This window comes from Passer domesticus, chromosome Z (assembly GCF_036417665.1).
Source record: "Passer domesticus isolate bPasDom1 chromosome Z, bPasDom1.hap1, whole genome shotgun sequence".
Classification (NCBI taxonomy): domain Eukaryota; kingdom Metazoa; phylum Chordata; class Aves; order Passeriformes; family Passeridae; genus Passer; species Passer domesticus.
Genome location: NC_087512.1, coordinates 20,747,527 through 20,768,698, shown reverse-complemented (window position 1 = coordinate 20,768,698; position 21,172 = coordinate 20,747,527). Strand labels below are relative to the sequence as shown.

Genomic DNA, 21,172 nt, shown 5'->3' with positions numbered 1-21,172 from the left:
CACACTTGCCACTGTGCCCTGCTTAAGACTAATCAATTGTATTACAAAAGCATAATCTTTCAGCATTGAAAGTTCCAGAAGAAAAACAATACTGGCAGACAGAACCTATGAACACTTTGAAGTATAAGTGTCAGCAAAGGAATTTAAAGTGGTTTACATCTGTACTTTAAACACATACCCACTTTCACTAGGACAGCCACTTGGAAACCTCAAAGAAGGTACTGTAGGTGTTTATTGCTTCTGAATGAGAAGGACAAGTGCCAATAACTGGCAAAGCTGTTGCGTTTCTCCAGCCATGGAGGGACCTCCACCAGAACAAAGCATAATCACAAGTCCCACTGGAGACTGCTCCAATTAAACAGTTGCTTTTATAGGACAGTAAAGATAGGGAAGGTGCTTCAGGACTGTTCTCTTTTCAATCAGAACATCAAGGAAAACTACTCTCAGCATTCAGTTGCACCCAAATTGCAATTTTATTCACAAAAATTCCTTAATGCATTCTGGTTTCAGTATTTAGCCTTCAGAAAAAAAGGGTTTTCTTTGGGTGTTGTATTTCTTGGAGAACAGAGTTTCATTTTGCACTAATTCATTCTATTACTGAATTAAACTTTGATGTATTGGCCCTGACAAGTGCCTCATGCTGACTGTATTGTGTATGACAGCATAATCACTCCCCTTGCATTTCACACTAGCTGGCTGATTAATGCAATAGATTATCTGCAGCACTGACGGCATGAGGGAATCACTGCCCTTCTGCAGGCTAACCTCCAAGCATGCATTTCAGAGAGGGGAAGTGTAAAACAGAGACAAAATAAAATGCCTAATTCCTTAAGTTTCTCTTTCTTGCTGCCTGCTGCTGCTGTAAGGGTTAAAGGCACATGTGCATTTGGCTGAAACCGGTATTTACATCTTCAGATTCTATTCTAAGCTATCAGCAACCACATGATCTGATTTCTGTGTCAGGTAACTACAAACTTCTGCTTTCTCTTTCTGTGTTTTCAACTTTTAACACAATGGAATAAGGAACTAACCACACACTTCAGACATTTTGCATGAGCCTGTTGTTCTGGGTTACGACCTTTCAAGAATATTTTAAAAATTCCTGCATCTTTGCAGACACTCTGCCATTTGACCAAAGGGTTTCAAAAGTTTTCAAAGAGCAGGAATTTGCTTGAAAGGTGCAGTTTACAGTGCATCAGTGGACTACTGTTCTCCCCAAGAGAACAATAAGGATCAGCCACATGTTCATTAGATAACCCTGTATGCATCTATAGTGCTCTATTACCTAAATACTGTAGCCAGACAGCAGCTAATAGTCTACAAAGCTAAAGAAAAATATAAAGAACCTGCAATTGAACCTCACTGATTAACTTTCCTCATATTTAGAAAACTATTTAGTATTTTGTTTACCATCAATCAAGTGAAGGCAAAAGCACTGCTAATACTAACGTATATAGTACAGAAATGGTCCTTTACCTTACTATAACTCTTCACAATTTTAACTAGCTGCCAATATTTACAGCTAGGTAGTGAACACAAAGTATGCTCCTGACCAAAATATGTATCCGATATCTTACCAATTACTTTATCTAGCAATATACTTTCAGTAGTAACAGTCTATCTTCAGAGACTTCAAGAATTTTCAGAAAGTTGATGTGACTGTAACTATAAATGCATTATGGTACTTCCATATAAATTTATCCTTGAGATGAATGAATTCCTCTCACAGTTAATTTTTAAAGAAGAGGCAGAAGAGGAGATGCTGGTCCAACAAAATAAGCTACTAATAAAGCAGAGAGATGAAAAACCTCTCCTTTACAAAAGAAAAACCAAACAAAAAACCAAAACCAACCAAACAAAAAAACCCCACCCAAAAATAAAACAAAACAAAACAAACAAAAAAACCAAAAAACAGTGAAAACATGGAGCAAGTGCAAACACTCCCATGCATACTTGGAATTATAATTACCACAACTATTCTCACAGAACATAAATAATGCACTGTAACTGACCAAAGAAATACATTCTGATGTCTAGTATGAATTCGTCCCTGCACTTTTGTTTCCCACGTCACATTCATCTTCCAGTCCAAACATGACTGTTGAGTTCTTACAAAAACAGCACACTTCAATTACAACTTCTAATACAAGAGTCCAGCACAGTAGCTGGCTAGACAGCTTACTGACTACTTACCACAATGCAAAATTCTAAGGTTATTTCTAGTTTTTTAGTTAAATTTATCCAGCTCCAATTTTCCAGCTACCTTCTGTGGCTTTAAAAGAGCTGTCTTCCCTATAGAATTTTTAGTCTATATAATAGATAAATTATAAAGGATTTCCTTTGTCTTGACTTGACACACCCAAGTGGATTGATATTCTTGCACCTCTCACTTCCAATTTTTGAGATTTTTTTCCAGTATTCATTTAAAAAAAAAAAAAGAGAAATAGCAAAAGGCTGGATGGCTGAACCACACATAAAGCTCAGAAGTCAGTGAAGACTCAGTAATTCCTCCCCATGAATCTATTACTTCTGCCTAGCTCTGGTATTTACTAGAAGTGGCATTGGAAAACTGAATGGCAGCCTAATGTTACTGAAGTATGAAAAATAACACTAGGGGAAAATAACACTAGTTATCAGCTTGGCTTAGAGCAAAACTCTATCCTTAATTTTTGCAGACATGATTCCACAGTTAGGGTTGCAATGAATTGTGCACCAGCTTCAATACACAATATTTTTTAGGACATTTGTAAGTATATCAGTTCAACATCACAGGAATTAAAAAAACAACTGCTTTACTGCGGGTACTTACAAAAAATCTGAAGTACCTTCCATCCAACTAAACAGAATGGAAATGCAACTTTCTGTATTAAGAAAATTAAAAACAAATCCTTCAAGCTATGGTTACACACTAAAGGTAATTACTGTGACCATTATTTCTGAAATCTGATAAATGCCACAGGATTAGCTCAGCTGGTTAGAGCATGGTTCCAATAACACAAGGTTGTGGGTTTGATCCCCATATGGGCCATTCACTTATGAGCTGGATTCAATGATCCTCTTGGGTCCCTTCCAACTCAGAATATTCTGTGAAATTACCTAAAAAATCCCATTTTTACTGTCATACTCTGGCCTCACACAAACCCTCTTTTCAAATACTATTATGGCAATGTCAGTAATGGAGGAAGAAGGAAATGATCACCAGAGAAGGTGGACGAAATCCATCTTTGCAGAACAGCAGCCATGCTTCATTCACTGAGGAAATGAAGGTGACAGCATCAACCAAGACACTGTAGGGCCATGACAGCAATTTAAGTTGTCATCCATAACTCAGGTCTTAGAACAGCAAAACTGTGTTGTGATGCTAATTCTGACCTACTGTTAATTTAGCACCTCCAACAACAGCAATCATTCAAAGATACTGACATAAATCAACAACTTGTTCTGTGAAAAAGCAGGTGTCACCCTAAGTGTATGACCTGAGGTTACATGTGTTTCATAAGACCATGACAGCTGAGACTAAACAGTATTAATGTAACCACTACTTAAACAAAGACAGCCTACTGGATGTGATATAGTTTAAGATACAAATATATGTAAGATATCACTCTACCTAGAAAGTCAAACAATGAAAGACCAAGGAAAATGGTGCATCCAACCATGCTTCAAAACCAGGACTTCCTACAGCTTTCATTTCAAGGCCAGAAATGCCCTATGTGCAACTGATTAATCTATACGTAGAAATCTCAAGATAACTATACTTTCAATAACTGCAGGGCATGGGTACTTTCTTTAGCTTTAAGACAATACATGAGGCAATTAGAAGTGGGTATATTCAACAACATAAAGACAATATGCATATAATCTTGGCTGTCAAATTTCAAACTCAGAGTCTTGCTGTACTGTTTTATAAAAACCATAAGATACAAGGAGAAGTAAATATCTCTGCTACAAGGGATTGCATGAAGTATGCAGGTCGAGAAAAATGATACTAGAACACCAAAACTGTAATGAATGCTTAACTTTATCCATTCTTTTTCATGCCAGCCCTGGAATAATCATTAAGTCTGGCACCAGGAAGGAATTTCTCTAGAGGCATACTGGCTACAGCCATAGCTGCTTTTTTCCTCTTTCCTCCTCCACTCAAGCACTAAGCACAGATAATCTGTTCAGAACAGCTGGCTTGTCCCATTCATATATGTTTGTCTCTAGCTGCAAAGGGAAGGAATGCCTGAGACAGAAATATAGACAGAAAATAGCTTCAGTCATTAAGGTTAAAAGAATATAACTTCCTGTTTTCTAGAGATGACTATAAATTTTATCAGGAAAAAATTCAAGAGTTGTTTCCAAATTAAAAGAAAAGAAAACAACAAAAAAAAACCAAAAAACCACAACATTATTTAACACATGATCATTAGTTTGCTTATGGCTAAATTATAATTAATTCTCTCTTAATTAGTCTATAATTCCTTTCCTAACCTCAACATTTACAATTAAGCTTTAGATGAGGAGCAAAGTGTTACTAATAAAGGTCTAGGCATGATCCATCAGGAAATATATTGTACTATTTCTCTGTATCACATGACCTTGTAAAATGGTACTTTAACTTTTAACATAAAACTGTTATCATTCTAATCCAGAAAATGGTCAAAATACCAGTAAGTGTGAAATCAGAATAGACAAGCAGTCTGACCCAACATTAAAAAGTGGTATACAACACAGCAAAGTACTAGTAAAAACCTACTAAGAACTACTGCAGCAAAGCCATGTTATCCACCCGAGAAACTCCTTTATAGAAATAGTCCATTTAATATGCTAGTATATATTTGGTATATAAAAGAAAGGATTGCAAGAATGTCACTGGGAAGAGCTTTATGACATGAATGAGGCTCATTTCAATACCATAAGAGGTTCCTACACTTAAATACTTAAGATTCCAATAGGTGGTTGAGGTAGAGAGATTATGCAATAAATATGGAAAGTACTCAGCTGAACACAGAGAGTATCATTTAAGTTCTCATCAACATCATAAAATAAGTCGACCAAGAGAGACCTGGATCAGCATGAACCAAAACCAGAACACATTCACCAATTCTATTCACTGCCCTGCCTTGCCATGGACCCCTTTGGACACAACCTCTTCCCCATGACAATGCCATCAAATTTCTAGTTCACAAGAAACTAATCCTTGACTTTTAAAAAACTCAACTCTCTTCTCCCTTTAGAAGTTCTTAAATATAAAAAAGGAGGAAATCTACTAGAAATGTTTGGTTTGGAACATGCAAATTATGCAAAGTTTCTTCACCTTGAAGGTAAGCAATAGGATATGAAGATACTGAAAATGGTAGTTCACAAGAAAAAACTGATTCTGTAATCTACATGTTGACATGGTGTTGGGCTCCATCACTCCATCAAGCAGTAGCTCCTTGTCTTAGATTCTTCTACTTGACTGCTTTCATCAGATTAAGCATCTGGGATCTATTTTAAGAGTTTCAGCTTTATTAAGCTGTCACAAGAGCAGCCCTATTCTGATAACAGTAGCTGGTCTAATTATGGCCTGGTTTAGGGTTGATAAGTACAATGATTCATTCATGGCACATGAGAAGCAATAGAAAGTTGTTTTGCATTACAGCTTTAAAAATGTGGACACTTTTTTCATTTAATTTGTCACTTAGCTTTTGCTAAGAGGACTGTTAAATGGCAGTAAGAGGCAAATGGGGCTTTTAGTTTAAATGCAATCCCCATATTTTAATGATCTGTAATGGCACAGTGCTCAAGTGAGAACGCTATTGTTTCACAGTGAGGCCTGATGGTGACATGTGACTTCTGCATTCAGGTCCTGTATTATCCATGTGGCTAAAGGGCTTCCAATTTTATTTCACAGCCAGAAGCCTGCAGAAAACACCAATTAACTTGCATATCCCATTTGCCAACAAAACAGTCTCTTCCCAGTGTCTGGCAGTGCTCAATGTTTAATTCCAAAGCAGAGCCTCACAGCCATCATGATACCTGGGCTGGAGCACCAAGTCAATTTCCTCTGCTTTTCAGAGAAATATTTTAATTTTTTGTGAGAACAAGCAACTTTTACTTTATTTTTCATGGATGAGTATTAATGACTTAACCATCTACTAAGATTACACAGTCCATTTTTTTTTCTCTCTAGACTACAAAGAAAGCTTTCCTTCAAATCAGAGATCTCAGCTCAACAGGCATCAGCAGGTATTCACTGTGCATTTCCATACTCCATTTTACCAATGCAATTTAATTAAAAGGCAAACCAAGGGGCTTCAGATAATTAGTCATTATCCTAAACTCCTCAGCCATGGTCACCATGAGTCAAACACCTGAAGATCAGCATGTGAAATTTATATACTGGGATACCATTTAAACAGCAACATGAAGAATTCCAATGCTGCTTTAAACTCTGCAAAGTTGAATTCATGTATTACTGTGGTGAGTTGGAAGTAATCACCAGTGCGCCACTGAAATTGCATCTAAATTCTCCTAGTTTGAGAAGTACCTCAGCAAGCCTTAGAGCTCTGACCTGTAACCTTTCCAAGAGTATACCTCTGACAATCCATAAGTAGCATACAGCTCATCCCATTTCTTGATGGAGAGTAGGGAAATCTGTGAGGCCATTATTATATTCTTACTCCCTATCTAGGGTTTTAAAAAACAACCGCCTAGTTATGTGGAAGGCCTTTTTTTGTTAACATGATGCTTTTGAATCATGAGTTGCTCAAGAAATTATGATTTTGTATTAAAAAAATTGCCAGATTCATACTTAGACTTAAAGTATTCCATCTGGGGGTCCTCAGTGGACGTTTCGGTGATTTTTAGGGGGCTTTTCATTTTTATTTTAGGTGGGCAGGGTTTCACTGCTGTTGTTACATTAGCACCTTCATTCAAACCCAAAATTACTTTTACTGAAATCAATAATTTACCACAAACTTGAAGAGGAAATATGATCAAAGCTCAGTGTGTCCTTCCAGTACTTTTGCAACACCCAATGCCAGGCAGGAAGCATCACTTAAATTCTAATGAAAGGTTCAAATGACCCAGTCAAGGAGCAAAGCTGAAAATCATTTAAGTATGCTTAAAAATCTATGCCAGGATGGAACTGCCAAAGTGGCTATATGCCTAGCAGCTGGCAGACAGCATACCAAGGCAAGCAAGAGACCCTTTATTAAGCAGAGTCTATATTTACATACTTTGTATGCCCTAAAATTCTCCCTAACTACCTACCTGTGACATACATGTGAGAACAGCTAAAAGATTTTTTAAAAAGACTCTCTCAGATTACTCCGAATGGGTAATAAAAACATTAAATATACTGAGGCCTGCGTCTCACACCCTCCATCGATATTTTGATTCTCTGACACTCCGTAAGATAACAAGCCAACATTACTTTGTAGCATCATGATAGCATGACTCCTTTAAACTCAGTGTCTGAATTAACTCTTCTACTGGAATAGATCATATGTTGCCAAGGCCATCCTGATTTTCCCTCAGCAGTCTGCTATTGTGACTCCTGTCTCCCTTAAACTTGAATTTTTTGTACATTCACTTTTTCTTCTTTTTTTTTTCTTTTGAGATGCAAGTTTCACATGGAAACAGCGATGTTTAATGTGAAAACTGGGACACTCAAGCAAAGTAAGATCCTAGCAAAAAAACTGCAGAAGCTTGTAGCCTTCACATCAGGTAGAAGTTAATGTGAAGAAATTCACACAGTTAACAGTATTTTGGAGGCAACTTGCTACACACCAGTGGAAGGAACCAAGATTTCCTATCAGCGGGGAGAAGAAATAGACAGTTTAGAATCACAGACACTCTCCAGAGATGGAAGAACCAAGTTAAGTTCTACCCTTTGCCTACTGCCCACCTGGTGTGACTGAAGTGTATGTGCAACTGAAACCATGGTACAAGATCAGCATATTTTGATTCCCTGAAGAGGTGTCAGAGCAGTCCAGAACTGAAACAATAGGGTCTGCATCAGACTGCAAATACAGCAGCTCAGGCAGTGGTAAGGCTGCTTTTTGGAAGTGACATCTAGAATTCTGATTAAATAGAGGTAAATTCAATACAAAATAATTTGTTATTTGATCCTGCACACACACAGATTCCATCCTCCTCTACCTTCAGACCGGTGTTGTCAGGAAAATGATGTTAAAGAAGACTGATGAAACAAGAGGAGCCACTACAAAAATTTAAAAACAACTTCTTTGTTTATTGACAGCATGTGGCAAGACTGCTACAGGTAACAGATGGAGAACACATTTCTGCCTCTCCCACCAACTCAACCCACATAAGCAATGAAGCATAAGACCCTCCAGGTTTCAGTGTCATGCGATACAATTTTGTTCCATGTATGTCCAGCTAGGCATGTGCCTTGCTTGGCAAAAACTGTTATTTTTGGCAAAAACAAGACAAGGAATCATAAAAATGGTGGCTAAACTCACAGCTGTTTCTAGACTCCAACAGAACTTTGCCTGCTATGGTATTAAGGATTTTGATCACAGAAGTATAGACAGTTAGCAGTTTATTCGCCTAGTGCTTCAATTAGATTGAACATAATTTTTGCTATACAGACTACATCCAATCTTATCCCACCAGTTGGTATCTGATTCAATCGTGATCACTTTTGACCTCTAAGAGTGCAAAAGTTAAGTTTTGCATTTGAGATTTCCTTCCTAAATTAAGCATATAACTCTTGAATTTGATTTCATTTAGCTTGATTTTGGACCTTTAAATTACATTAAGAGCATTATGATATTTGCTCACTTCTTTACATTACTTACATAATGTCTCATAGGACATAATCTGTAAACTTTTGCTTCTTTGTTATTAAATGTTTTTTATGTCTTCTGCCACATAAGTCATGCATAGCCATATTGACCAGAGCACATCAAAACAGACTTCTTTAAGTCTAGACTTGAAAAGCCTTTCCAGAATGAGAGCACAGATTTCAACTCCACGTTCCATGAATCACAACACAGTTCCATTTAGGCCATGCGTGTCTTCAGTTTGCTTTAAGAAAGCTTCCAAGACACCTGCAGTAAGGTTTGGAATGCTAAGACAGACATGCTAATACGTTTACTCATATATTCAGTGAATTACTTTTCAGAGGAATGAGTTAGATTTACCACTGTATTTTAAACCACGTTGTCTTTGATCTCCCACACACTTGCATATCTACTAGTTAGTAGTTTGTTACAGTACTTTATTCTAGGAAAGCAATGCTTGCAGTTACTTTCTATCTTTCCTCTCACTACGCCATCTTGAAATACTGTTGATTCACAGTATTGAGTTCACATTCAAGTTGTGTTGATTTTCCCTTCAGATAACACCCTGTATCAATAGAGGCTGAGGCTGGGAGCGATTGAGGGCAGCCCTGCAGTGAAGGACTTGGTGTTACTAGTGGATAAGAGGCTGGACAGCAGGGCCAGGGAGGGGATTCTGCCCCTCTGCTCTGCTGAGACCCCACCTGCAGGGCTGCAGCAGCTCTGGGGCCCCAGCACAGGAAGGACATGGACCCACCTGGAGGAGGTCCAGAGAAGGGCCACAGAGACAAGAAGACAGACAAAGCACTGGCCATGAAAGGAAAGGCTGAGAGAGTTCAGGTCTACTCAGCCTGCAGAAGGTTCTGAGGATAGCTTAGAGCACCTTCCAGTACCTAAACGGGACCTACAAGAAGGCTGAAGAGGGACTTTTTACAAGGCACGTAGTGAACAGACAAAGGGGAATGGCTGTATAGTGAAAGCTGTAAAGTTTAGATTTGGTATTAGCAAAAAATTCTTTACTGTGAGGGTGGTGAGGCACTGGAACCATTTGCTCAGAGCAGCTGTGGATGCCCCATCCCTTGAAGCATTTCAAAGCCAGGCTGGATGAAGCTCTGAGCAAACTCGTCTAGTGAAAAACTGTGCCTGCCCATGGCAAGGGAGCTGGAACTAGGTGATGTCTAATGTCCTTTCCAACCCAAACCATTTTATGAATCTCATTTGTGATGAGATTCTTACAGATTTGGAAAACTTCTGAAGTTGTAGTAGTTCAAAACTGTGTTAGTGAGGTCCTGGACACCAGTTCAAATATACCTTTCCCATTTCAGCCTGTGTTATTCTCCTAATTGACCAATAAAGTCATGTATTAGGTAACCTCTTCTGTAAAGCAATGTTAATTGTTAAGTCTTCTGTATTTTGTCTCCTTTCTTGCTCAGTAATTGACTTCTGTAATTGTGAATCAGTTTCTTCCTCAACCTTTCCAGCTTAGCACTAGAGGCTTATGTATTTCACCTCAACTCTGTGGCCATATATCCACTTTTTGCTTTATTCTTTCTAAATCCTTAAAAGTGTTGGAATTGTACTTCTTTTACACCATGCTCCCTCTCCTTCAAATGCAACTGTCTCATGCTGTAGGTCAGAAATTAAATTTTACCCAAACTTAACTGAATAAAAGAAAACTGCAGAAAACTCTTATCTGCTTAGTCTAGAACCACAATAGAAGTTTTTCTCAAATCCAAATATGCAACTGTTTCTTTATTATACATATGAACACCTAAATGAGTCTGTGAATTTACCCAGTTCATCCCAGAGCTGCCTATACTTGTCAGTCATTGTAGTTCCTTGTTGTCTCCAAAGCGACAGACGGGGGTCAGCCATGAACTGTTCTGTTATCAACGTCAACATGCGAGCTCCATTTGAATCTCTCATTTTTAGCATCTCTCGCACCTAGGAAACGAGTCTTTTAATACAAACTTGAAAAAAGCAAAGAAATCGCAGTACAGACAATATGCTGCAGTGTTAAATATCCCACTTTTGCTATGTTAGAAATTCAATTCATATGTGTGATGGGAAATGTTTACGTAGAAAAAACAGTCTGCCTTCCCAATTTTTGAAAAAATTTTGGGCTCAGTATCCAATTGCAACTCTTCAGAGAATTTTTCCACAAGCAATCCACAGGTGTATTATACAAACTGCTGTAAGGTTTTCCAACCTTTTGGGGGTGGGAAGGAAGAAGAGAACAGCAAAGCTGTAGAAGCTTGAAACGTTACATCTTTACACTGATCAAGACACATCAGATTGTAGTCCACTGCTGTAAAACTCATTGTCAAGTTGCCATTGTATTCCCAAGGTTTTGTGTTATTTTAGAACAGCAGAATCTAGAACTTTCAGTAAGATGCAAGCAAGTACAGACTGGCTTGGAGAACAGGGGAAAGAAAAAAGGTTCAGAGTACTCAACACACCTTCGCAAAAAGCAAATTGAGCTGCTTCCCTGATCCATGGTATCCACCCTGGGAAAGGAAGAGTTTAACCTGTTCTTGGACTTGTTCCTCATCCAAATGCCAGCAATTTTCATCATCTATGCTAGCACCTGCTGTTGGGTCAGGAGCACCTGCAAACAGCAAGAAAAGAAATCATTATATTCTATATGAAGAAGAGAGTTTCTTGAGTCCAGGGGAAAGGACTGCTGCAGAGGTTTGGTTTTTTTGCATCTTCTCCTGTTTTGGATGCCTTGATTTTAATCTAAATTTCTTCTCAGGAGTCTTAAGTACTTAGAAATTATACCTATGAAAAGGCATTTAAATACGTAATATTCTCTTCTCTAGCAAAAAATTAGAATCAAGGTAAGGGTGTTTCCTCCCATCTCAGCAGCTACACTAGAATGATTTTACAAGGAAAATTAAGACTTTGAATTATATTTCTACCACTGTGATGTGAAAACCACTCTCCCCAAAACACCTGTGTAATTCCTGTACCTTCAGCAATCTTGCTCAGGTTTAAGTGACTGCTAGTGAGCGCTGCTATTGATGAACATGAGGAGAATCATCACCTTGGTGCCTCTGAGCTGTGATGGCTCTGCAAAGCTAAACAAAGAGTAAAAAAAATCCCCAAACAAATCCAAAGTCTTAAAGCACTAAAGGCATTTCCATCATAAATAAGAGCTACAGATACTTAAGACTACCTGCTTTCAAAGGAAACATTTTTACAAAGACAATGTCATCTGCACAGAGTCAATTTAGAGCAACTCTACTTGCATTAGCTCAATATCAACTGAAATTATTAGATTCACATCCAGCAGTGCTTTGGCCACAGAGGACTATAACACAGCTTTTGCAGATCAGACCAGTGATGTTCCTTCTCTTAAAGAATGACAAACTTAACTAAAACAAGTTCTTGCACCATCGAATAAACTATATTTTTCTGAAGAGCCCTGCAACTCCACTGGACTTTTTTTAAAAGGTTTTCAAACAGAACAGGCTGAAAAGTACTTATCTAGAGTGTTGGACTCAGCTCAATGTTGGGCATCACCATACCACATATCAGTTATTTTAAGCATGGCTGGGACTCAAGTTGACTGCACATTTTAATTCTGAACTTATCACAGGTGCATAATCTCTATTATGTTTTGCGAAGATATTATAGAAATTGAATCACATTCAACAATCATTGAAATGAGTGTCCATGTTACCTCTGTAGAAAAAAAGAAAATACTGCCAGGGAAGGAAAGCGACAAATTTCTAAAAAGCTGGGATTTTTTTATAGAAATCCTAAAAACTTAAAAAACCAAAATAGCTAGAACTCTATGATGTACAGGAAAAAAACCCCATTGATTCTATTGATTTAAGCCTTCGTTTCACAACTGCAGCTCTACCATGAAGGTGAAGCTTTTAAGTGGTCAGGAAATGCTGAACTCTTTATTCAATGAAAATACAAACAGAAGATTTAGAGGGTCAGAGGGATGTCTTATGTAGAAACTGCTGAGACAGCAAACAAAACAATGTTCCAACTCAGCAACTTCCTAAACTGCCTCAATTTCACAGCCTGAAGCTGGGAACACTGCACTGCTGTATATATACACAATATGTGTTTAATTAATATGAAATTTTGTCTTTGGAGATGTAAATAAACTCTCCTACTTTCCACAGGAACACAAAAATGTCTCAAGACAGGAATCAAGCCCAAGACGGCATAAAAACCAAGGAATCAAAAACTTGCTCTTCTGCAAATGCTTGCATCTTCAATGTATTAGTTTTAAAGGGCTTTCAATTCTGTCAGCTACATGAAACACATACTGATAACTCTTTGGTTGCACAGAACAAGATAAAAAGGAAAATCAAGTTACACAAGAATAAGCAATGCAGCTGTTGCACAGACCAGGTTTGCAGTATCACCTTGCAAATAGTTTAAATATTTCATTGCTCTAAAACACAAAGAGGGTGAAGAGGAAATTATAAAAGCAACAGTATACAAGATATACTTAAATTTGTTCCTTACTTCAATAGAGATTTATCTTTAAATAATCTTGGTATGATTACTTTCAGACTGAATTAAAAATAGCCCAGTATTCCCCAGCTAAGCTTCCCTATTTAGGGGGTGAAAAAAAATCCTTCTGCAACTATTTACACTTTATCAAAAGCTCACCTGTCACTTTGTGTTACAAGGTTAGAATAGCAGTACAGCTACCAGGATTCTTTAACAACAGGTTTCCTTTACAAAAATAAGTGTGCCCGCTACCCAGGGCTACCAGCACTTCCTCCACCAAGGCTACTCCTGCCAGTACAATCCCAAACATATCTTAACCAGGAGCACAGTATCACTATACTCACACCAGTGTTACTTGCAAGTCATTAGGCCAGACGACTGTAAAAGCTGAAGATGCCAAGAGTCTGCACTACAGTGCTCTTCAGCACAGTGTACAGATACTCAGACTCAGATTATTTTCTTTCTTAGAAGATCTTACATAGGCAACATTCAATTATATCAAAATTTTTAATTCTAAAGAAATTTCAGTGAACATATAACCAGCACCAGCTACAGTTGCAATTCACTCATCTTTCAACCCTGCTGTCAGTCTTCAGCAATAGCTGTGGCATGGGGACACTGTGTCTGATCAGGCACAAGTCCAGCCACCTTCCCACCACGGCAGCAGACAGGCATTCTACAGATGCTGCTGGAGAGGCCTCAGCTTCTGCTGCTTATCATTCTTGTTTTGGGGTCAAGACATGACCATCTTCCACGTCTCTCAACTAGGCACTTTTGAAGTTCACTAGGTTCACCCACATCCAGGTGACTCATGTAGTAGCCTGTTTCCTCTCCCACTTAAACAGATCATGGATGGGATTTCTACACTGGCATTTCTCTTCTGAAAACACAGGACTGGGTGAACAGGTAAGTAACTATCTGAGCGAGCAACAGGAGGAAGCTGCCTTAGGGGCTGTGAGAAGCCCTAGCAATAGCTGTCAGGAAGGCTCAGGCCCAGGTTGAATAGGGAGAGCTAAAGGCTCAACCCAAAGGCAGCAGCTTTGCTCAGGTCGTGGAATGGCCCTGGACGGGCACTGGCAAGGCTTTGGCAGAAGGACAACTTGGCTGCAGAGAGGAAAGAGGAACATGAGCAGCCCTGAATTTAAACTATGCAGGGCAGTTTGGTACCAAGGCTAAACTCCTTTTCCCACTTGTAACCTGGGGATAAGTGTTACTCGTGCTTTAGAGAGATGTCATGAGGATACATGAGTTCACATTTAACTATGAAAGTGAGAAGTACTGTATAATTATACTAATATTAAAACCTGTAATTAAAGTGTGTCAGTTTATAGATACTAAACGAACATATTAATCTCCTCCTCCCCAGCCTCTGGCTTTTTAAACTTCTGCTATGACTGGTCTTTGAAATACACTGTACATCATGTACATACATTTAAACACAATAAATAAAGTCTTCATAACCAGTATACAGACACAGCCATATATACCTATTCATGCTCTTTACTATAATTACTAAATTGCAATCTCAGCAGTCAAAGCAGGAATATTGTGCACAACTGTTTGGGACACCGAACACCTAATACCATTTGAAAACAGGGTAGTGGCCTTTTACATTTAGGGTCATAGGAGGTTGCATGTTGAATATAACCAACTCCCAAGTTCTAAGAAGCAGAAGCATTTGAAAAATAAACATTTTGTTCATTTACATAGCATTTAAAAGCAACTGCTTTCAAAATGAGCAACCATGTTTAAGAACTGATGCTGTACTTGGAGAACCTCACAAATTAGAAGCAGGTAGGGAGCAATGACTAAAAATGGAATAGGAAGTTCTTATATTGCCAACTACTCAGGGCAGATCAACAGGAGATTTGGATAAACAAGGCAAACTGCTTCCCTGATCCTTATTTCTGAAGTGCCAGAAGAACTGATTTCAAATAAAGCCATGCCAAATTATTCACTTGTAGCTATTCACACTGATATTTTCTTGAACTTTCTAATAAAAATGTCATTAATTTAAGTATACAAATGAACTGTAGATCAGTTACATTTTATTAAATATCATCCCATTGCAGCATTAAGGACAAGATATGGAAAAATTATTACAAATAAAAAGCATGACTTAATGAGTATTATGTGAAGACAGAATGAAAGAAACCCAGCTAGAAACCAATGCTGCTATATGCCGATTCACAAAGGAATAGTGATTGATTTTAAAAACACAGTATACTCAAATTATTCTAAACAATAATTACATAAAACCAAATATAATTAAAATAATGATTCAGAAATATTATAATGTTTTTTATTCCCCAAATGATTCCAAGTTTAGATGTAAGTCACATAACTTCAGGACTTCTGTATGCACTACTTAACACCTGTTCAGCAGCTCACAGTATCAAGGGAAAACAGCACATGCTATGAAGCTGTCAGTGATAACAAAACAAAACATGAAGACTGTGCTAAGTTGCTGATGAAAGTTAATTAAATCTCAAAAAGCTAAGTTCAAAAAATTCTGCATTCCCTCTGTATATAAAACCAAACCTGCTGTATTATCTACTAATAATATCTAACCTCTCCTGCTAAAATCTGTATCTCACAAAAATCCATATTGTCACATACCAACACATTTCAAAACTTACCTGTGCATGGCAGATAGAATAATTTTATCAGTATAGGTAAGCATATTTTATTTTAATTATTTATCTTCCATGTCTTTTAGCAAAATCTCACTATTTTCTATGCAACAAGTTTCATGTTTAATGTAGCTGAAAAAACCTTTCCTAAAAATATTAGTTTCATAAATTAATTTTCATATTACTTTGCAGCTACCAGTCTTTTCTTTTTATATTTATATTCTACTACTTATTTACGTTTAGTTAGGTTTCTTGAATTTCTTTAGTTTTGGCTACTCTTACTTTTACTTCCTCCCCAGATCTGGCTCACCAAACACTTCTCATACTAGGCATTTTCATTCTTCTGGAAAGGAAATTCACCTGCCATTTCCTGCTTTCTTCTTTTGCAGCTAGACTCTCAATCAATTTTGCACTTTAGGCAGGGCTATGTGAAAGATTCCATAACTTTAAAAATAATTTATTTTCTTTAACATTACACTGTCTTTTTACTAGCAGATCAGCAATACATTTTATCCAGCCCTATCCTACCCCATAATTTTCTATTAAAACCCCCATAAATATTATTAAATACAATAAGTACATCTAAACATGTATTAACCTGTACGTCCAGATTGCCCCTTTGAACCTAATAGTTATAGGAACAATATCAGATATTCTGAAATTTTCTTCTAAAGCTTTTTTTTTGGTAGCTATTTTCTTCTTGAATGCCTCCCGCAGCACCGCTAATATCCATTACAAATTAACATTTGCTGAGGATGTACTCACACTTGTCTGGACAAATGCAGAAAAAAGTAGAGAAACAAGGTGCCCGTCCTTCTCAGAATATCAATATACTTCAGCTGCTTCCTCCCACACCCTCCCTCCTAAATTTGAGTTAACCTGGTATGTGGATCTGTACTGGCAAGTGACTTTAACTATGAGATGGAGAATCAGAGAATGGCAGGAAGTCTAGAGAAATCCATATAGTTCCTCCAAGAGCAGAGATTGCAACAGCAGCAGTAAACACTGAGCAAAAGAAAGAGTACAGCTTAAAAAGTAAAAATTAGGTAGGTTTTCCAGGCTGTTCTTATACCAAAACCAGCAGAACCTTTTTCACTATGCACACAACAAAAAACCAATGGTAATAGAAGGCTAATATAAAAACAGACCTTCCCTCTGTCCCTCCACCCATGCCACAGTTACTTTGCTATTTCTACTCAAATTCTCATGATCACAGTTTGGCCTTTCAACCAATTTACTGAAGGGAGAGGTTTCAGACCTATGAAAAGGCAGATCTAAGATGACAAATCCAGCCAACAATCTGTTGCCATCCTAACTGCTCCCCTCCTAAACTACATATTCTCTCCTACAATGGTACAAAAATTAAAAGGGAGGAAAAAAGCCTCAGTAAGCAAGACCCAAAGCTGTATCTGGCTTCCTGTGACAGCATACCCAAACCAAAATCCAATGCAAAGCCAGCAGTTCTGCAGTACAAACACCAGGGAGGGTATCAGTATTAATATACATGCAGTTGTCTTCAGTATGGATTACACACCACGAAACTCCAGTTTTGAGATCATCAGGAACATGAACAGCTCTAACAGTGTCACATGAAAAAATCAGAACACAGTATCTTCTCAAAATTAAGAGGTGCTTTTGTGCTCTAAAAATATGCAGAACACTCTTTCAACCATCACCAAGTGAAAACAGCATGGCAAATACAGAAAAATATTCCCACTAAATCACTTCTCTCCTGAAGAAGTTAGCAACTAGCCAAAATAGTTGTGTGATTTTGACAGCATCCTCTTATTTCTCCCTGCAGTGAGGCTCAGTCATAAAGCAAGAAAGGATATTGCATCACTTGTGTCCACAAAGAAACTCAAAGGGATGGGTTATTATAAACCTGTGTCATAAGTCACTTCATTAATTCCCCCAGTAATCTCCTGAAAGGTGGCCAAAGACAGTCATTGAATGCTGCATAACACAGTTTTGAGCAGGTGAAACATTATCCAATTAGCTTTTTGTTTAAAGGAGAGAACTGATGTTTTTCCATCTAATCATCTCTCTCAAGAGCCAGCTCATAAGGAAAACAAGACAACTGTCGTCAAAGCTCTCCCAAGTCCCAGACCATTCAAACATACAAATAAATATTATTCAAGAGTTGACTTTTCTCACATATCATTGAAAATATATGAAAATTAGAGCTACTACAGTGAGCACAGAGAAAAACAAAAGCAAAAGAATGGAAGATTATACAGAACAACACTGAAATTAAACTACCTCTAGGCAAGACTGAAAATAATTTAGATTATTTTCCCATCCAACATCAGATTCAGAATTTCTCTTAATCAAAGTTGTTTCAGGTGTTTCTGTGCCAGGTCTCCTCTACTTGCAATAAACAAGTTTTTCCAAGTTTTTCATCTCACTTATCTATGCCGTCAAGTAGAATTTAATATAACTTCTCTTCAAACGCCAGTTCAGTGAGGTCAGACTGTTCAAAGCAAGACAGGTCTACAAGTTCTGTGTTACCAACTCAACATCTGCAGTACAGGAAATATGAGACAGTAAATGGTGATATAATATTTATCACCCTATGATATTAGAATAAGAAACATTTTTTTGTTATTTTTCATAGAGTTTTTTTGTCAACTGTATTATTTTTAATCTAAGGAATTTGACTGAAGATCAAAAGAAAATAATTATGGTGTGAATCCCAGAAGAACACTTCTCTACAGAAGAACTCACCTTTTCCTTACAAAAACTATGTAATTTTTAGCATTGTGAACACAAAAAAAAATTCAGACCACGGTTTTACAAAGGGAAAGCAAGAAACCATATAACATATTTTATAACCTAGTCTCCTTTAGTAATAGCAGTTCATTTTCTTATGGTTCTTGGATTTTGTACTTTGGCTTTTGGCATTTCAGTAGAAAACAGTCAATAAAGACATGCTGCAATCTCACTTACTAGGAAGACAGCAACATATTGAAGAAACAATTCAGTTTTTTGGATAATTTTAAAGTAACCTACTCAAATCCTTTGTGAAATGTCATAACTGATCACCAACTTAGAATAGGAAATAAGGAAACGTTTTGCTATTTTCTATGATACAAATCTCAAATCTTTCTCCAAAACTACTTAATATAATAAGGAGCAATGAGATATTCTGACAATTGTTGACAAAGACTAACATGCCTATGATTAGTCTAATTTACGGACTTCATATTTATCAAGTCTGTAACAGCTTGTCATTTCTCTCACATTATCCATAGTATAGCTAATACAGACATTTGTAACACCTGTCCTTTACGTCCAATCCCTGCCTTCCCCTTTTCTAATCACCATTGACTGAATCTTCTGTACCCCTCTCTTACCCTAATTCTTCCTTACCCATTAGCTCACTAATGTGGAGGTTGTTAACAACTCTCATATGATGCATGCTTTTAAGCTCATAACATCCGAGCATGTTCCTCTACTGCTTAATGTCCTGTCTCTCCTTTAGTTCCACCTCCTTTCCACTGTCACCATTCAACAGCTACAGAAACTGCCTTGCCTCTGGCCCTATCTCCATAGCCATACCACTGGTCCTGAAATTCACTTTCTTGCAGCATCACCTGTCTGCACCTGTTAGGGTCACAGAAGCACAAGGAGAAATTTTAAGCTGCAGATGAATCCTGTTATTAAAAAGACTGAAGGTTTTTCTGCCTACACTGTAACATACACTTGGTTTTCTTTATCTTAATATTAAGCATCTTGGTTCTGTTTGTATTGCAAGTTCTTTTGAGTAATGGTCACACCTCAAATATTTAACACAAGACCTGCTCCTGTCAATGAAAAAAAAAATAAAAGAAGGTATTTTTAGATATCAGGTAACTTATTCTTCCCCGCTAAGTTGCCCTTATACTTACAGCTCTGGCCACCTTAGAGGACGTTTCTATCAGGTGACCTTACAGGAACACAGGATTCTAATAAACTGGGTCACCTCAAACCCACAACTACCCACTCTCAGTTCAGCAGGGTCCACAACAAAGCTATGTCAGAAACCTCAAGTCAAACTCAGCACCCTTTAACAAACACAAGTCGTCCACAGCAAAAGACAGGCACTAAAATCATGTGTACCAGAAAGAACAGGAAAGATCAAGACCTTGGCTATGCTTTAACTGCTGCTGCACCAATAGGAAAAAGGCATCGAAATGCAGTTATGTTTCTTCTGACATCATATATAAACCAAATCCCAAAACTTAGTAGAACTATATGTAATGAATGAAGTAACAGTAACATCTACTTGCTTTTATGCTTCATTGTTAAAACAAAATTCCACAATCAAAGTGTCAGAAAACTAGTACAAAGAACAAAATAACAAGACACCACTAGTAAGTTGATAAGAGTTCCTTTAAGCAATATGGCTATAGAAACAAAGAATATCACTACTCGGTTTTCACTAGCTGGAAAACAAAAGCATGAAGCAGAGCAGGTCACTTATTAACTGAACTGCTGAAAACATCAAGCTCATTGCTTGCGAGTTCTTTCCTCTATTCCAAAGAGCACCATTTTCTAAATATCTTAATTTTAAGGTTCAATAGAACAATCCTCTTTAGTTAACACCATTGAATCACAGAATAATTTTACGTGGAAGAAAACTAGGCAGTTCGTCACACTCCTGAATGTACAAAAAACCCTCAAAACCTATGAGGGAATGAAATAAAAGGAAGAACAAGTATCAAACTCACCATGGACTTGATTGATTTCTGAATTCTGAGAAAGAATTTCATCTGCTAATTTTTGAGCAGTTGGCAAAACTTCTGTGTGGTGTACTGTGATCAAATACTGCACAAATTTTTGTAGTTGGTCTCTGTTCATTTGAAAGAGTGTCTCTGAAATGGGAAGATGCAGTTTGACCTGATCTGGCTTGCGGATCCGGTATAAAGAGAGTGCCACAACGTGGGCACAGTAAAATATGTCCTTGTTTCCACAGCTACAGGTCACTGAGGTAATCTTGCAACGATCAAAGCTGATAGCTACATTGCAAACAGTTTCTGGCTCCGACTGCATTGCAGGCTCTGTTACTGTGCCACTCAAGTGGAAACCTGTGCGGGGAAAAAGAAAACTTAATGATACATGTAAAATATTATATATCGCATTATCAAGGAAGTTTTGTTAATGAAAAATTATACATCTCAAAGAACTTGCTTTATTTACAAATATGATTAATTTTTTTTCCATACATACCTCTTTCATCTCCAATAAATCAAAAGGGGAGTAAGAAGTTAGTTTACAAGCCCTCTACCATCACAACATTCATAG

General features: G+C 37.5%; 1 protein-coding gene across 7 annotated transcripts in view; it reads right to left on the bottom strand.

Moving 5' to 3' along the window:
- Positions 1-21,172, bottom strand: part of ZSWIM6 (zinc finger SWIM-type containing 6) — a 114,925-nt gene that overhangs the window by 27,822 nt on the left and 65,931 nt on the right. For 6 of the 7 annotated variants that reach the window (XM_064404160.1, XM_064404156.1, XM_064404157.1 and 3 more), the window contains exons 2-4: positions 20,599-20,955; positions 11,237-11,385; positions 10,571-10,721 (exon numbers count right to left, since the gene is read on the bottom strand). In XM_064404160.1, the coding sequence (XP_064260230.1) occupies positions 10,571-10,721; positions 11,237-11,385; positions 20,599-20,955 (657 nt within the window). The remainder of the gene's footprint in view (positions 1-10,570; positions 10,722-11,236; positions 11,386-20,598; positions 20,956-21,172) is intronic. The other variant, XM_064404158.1, reaches the window with a different exon arrangement.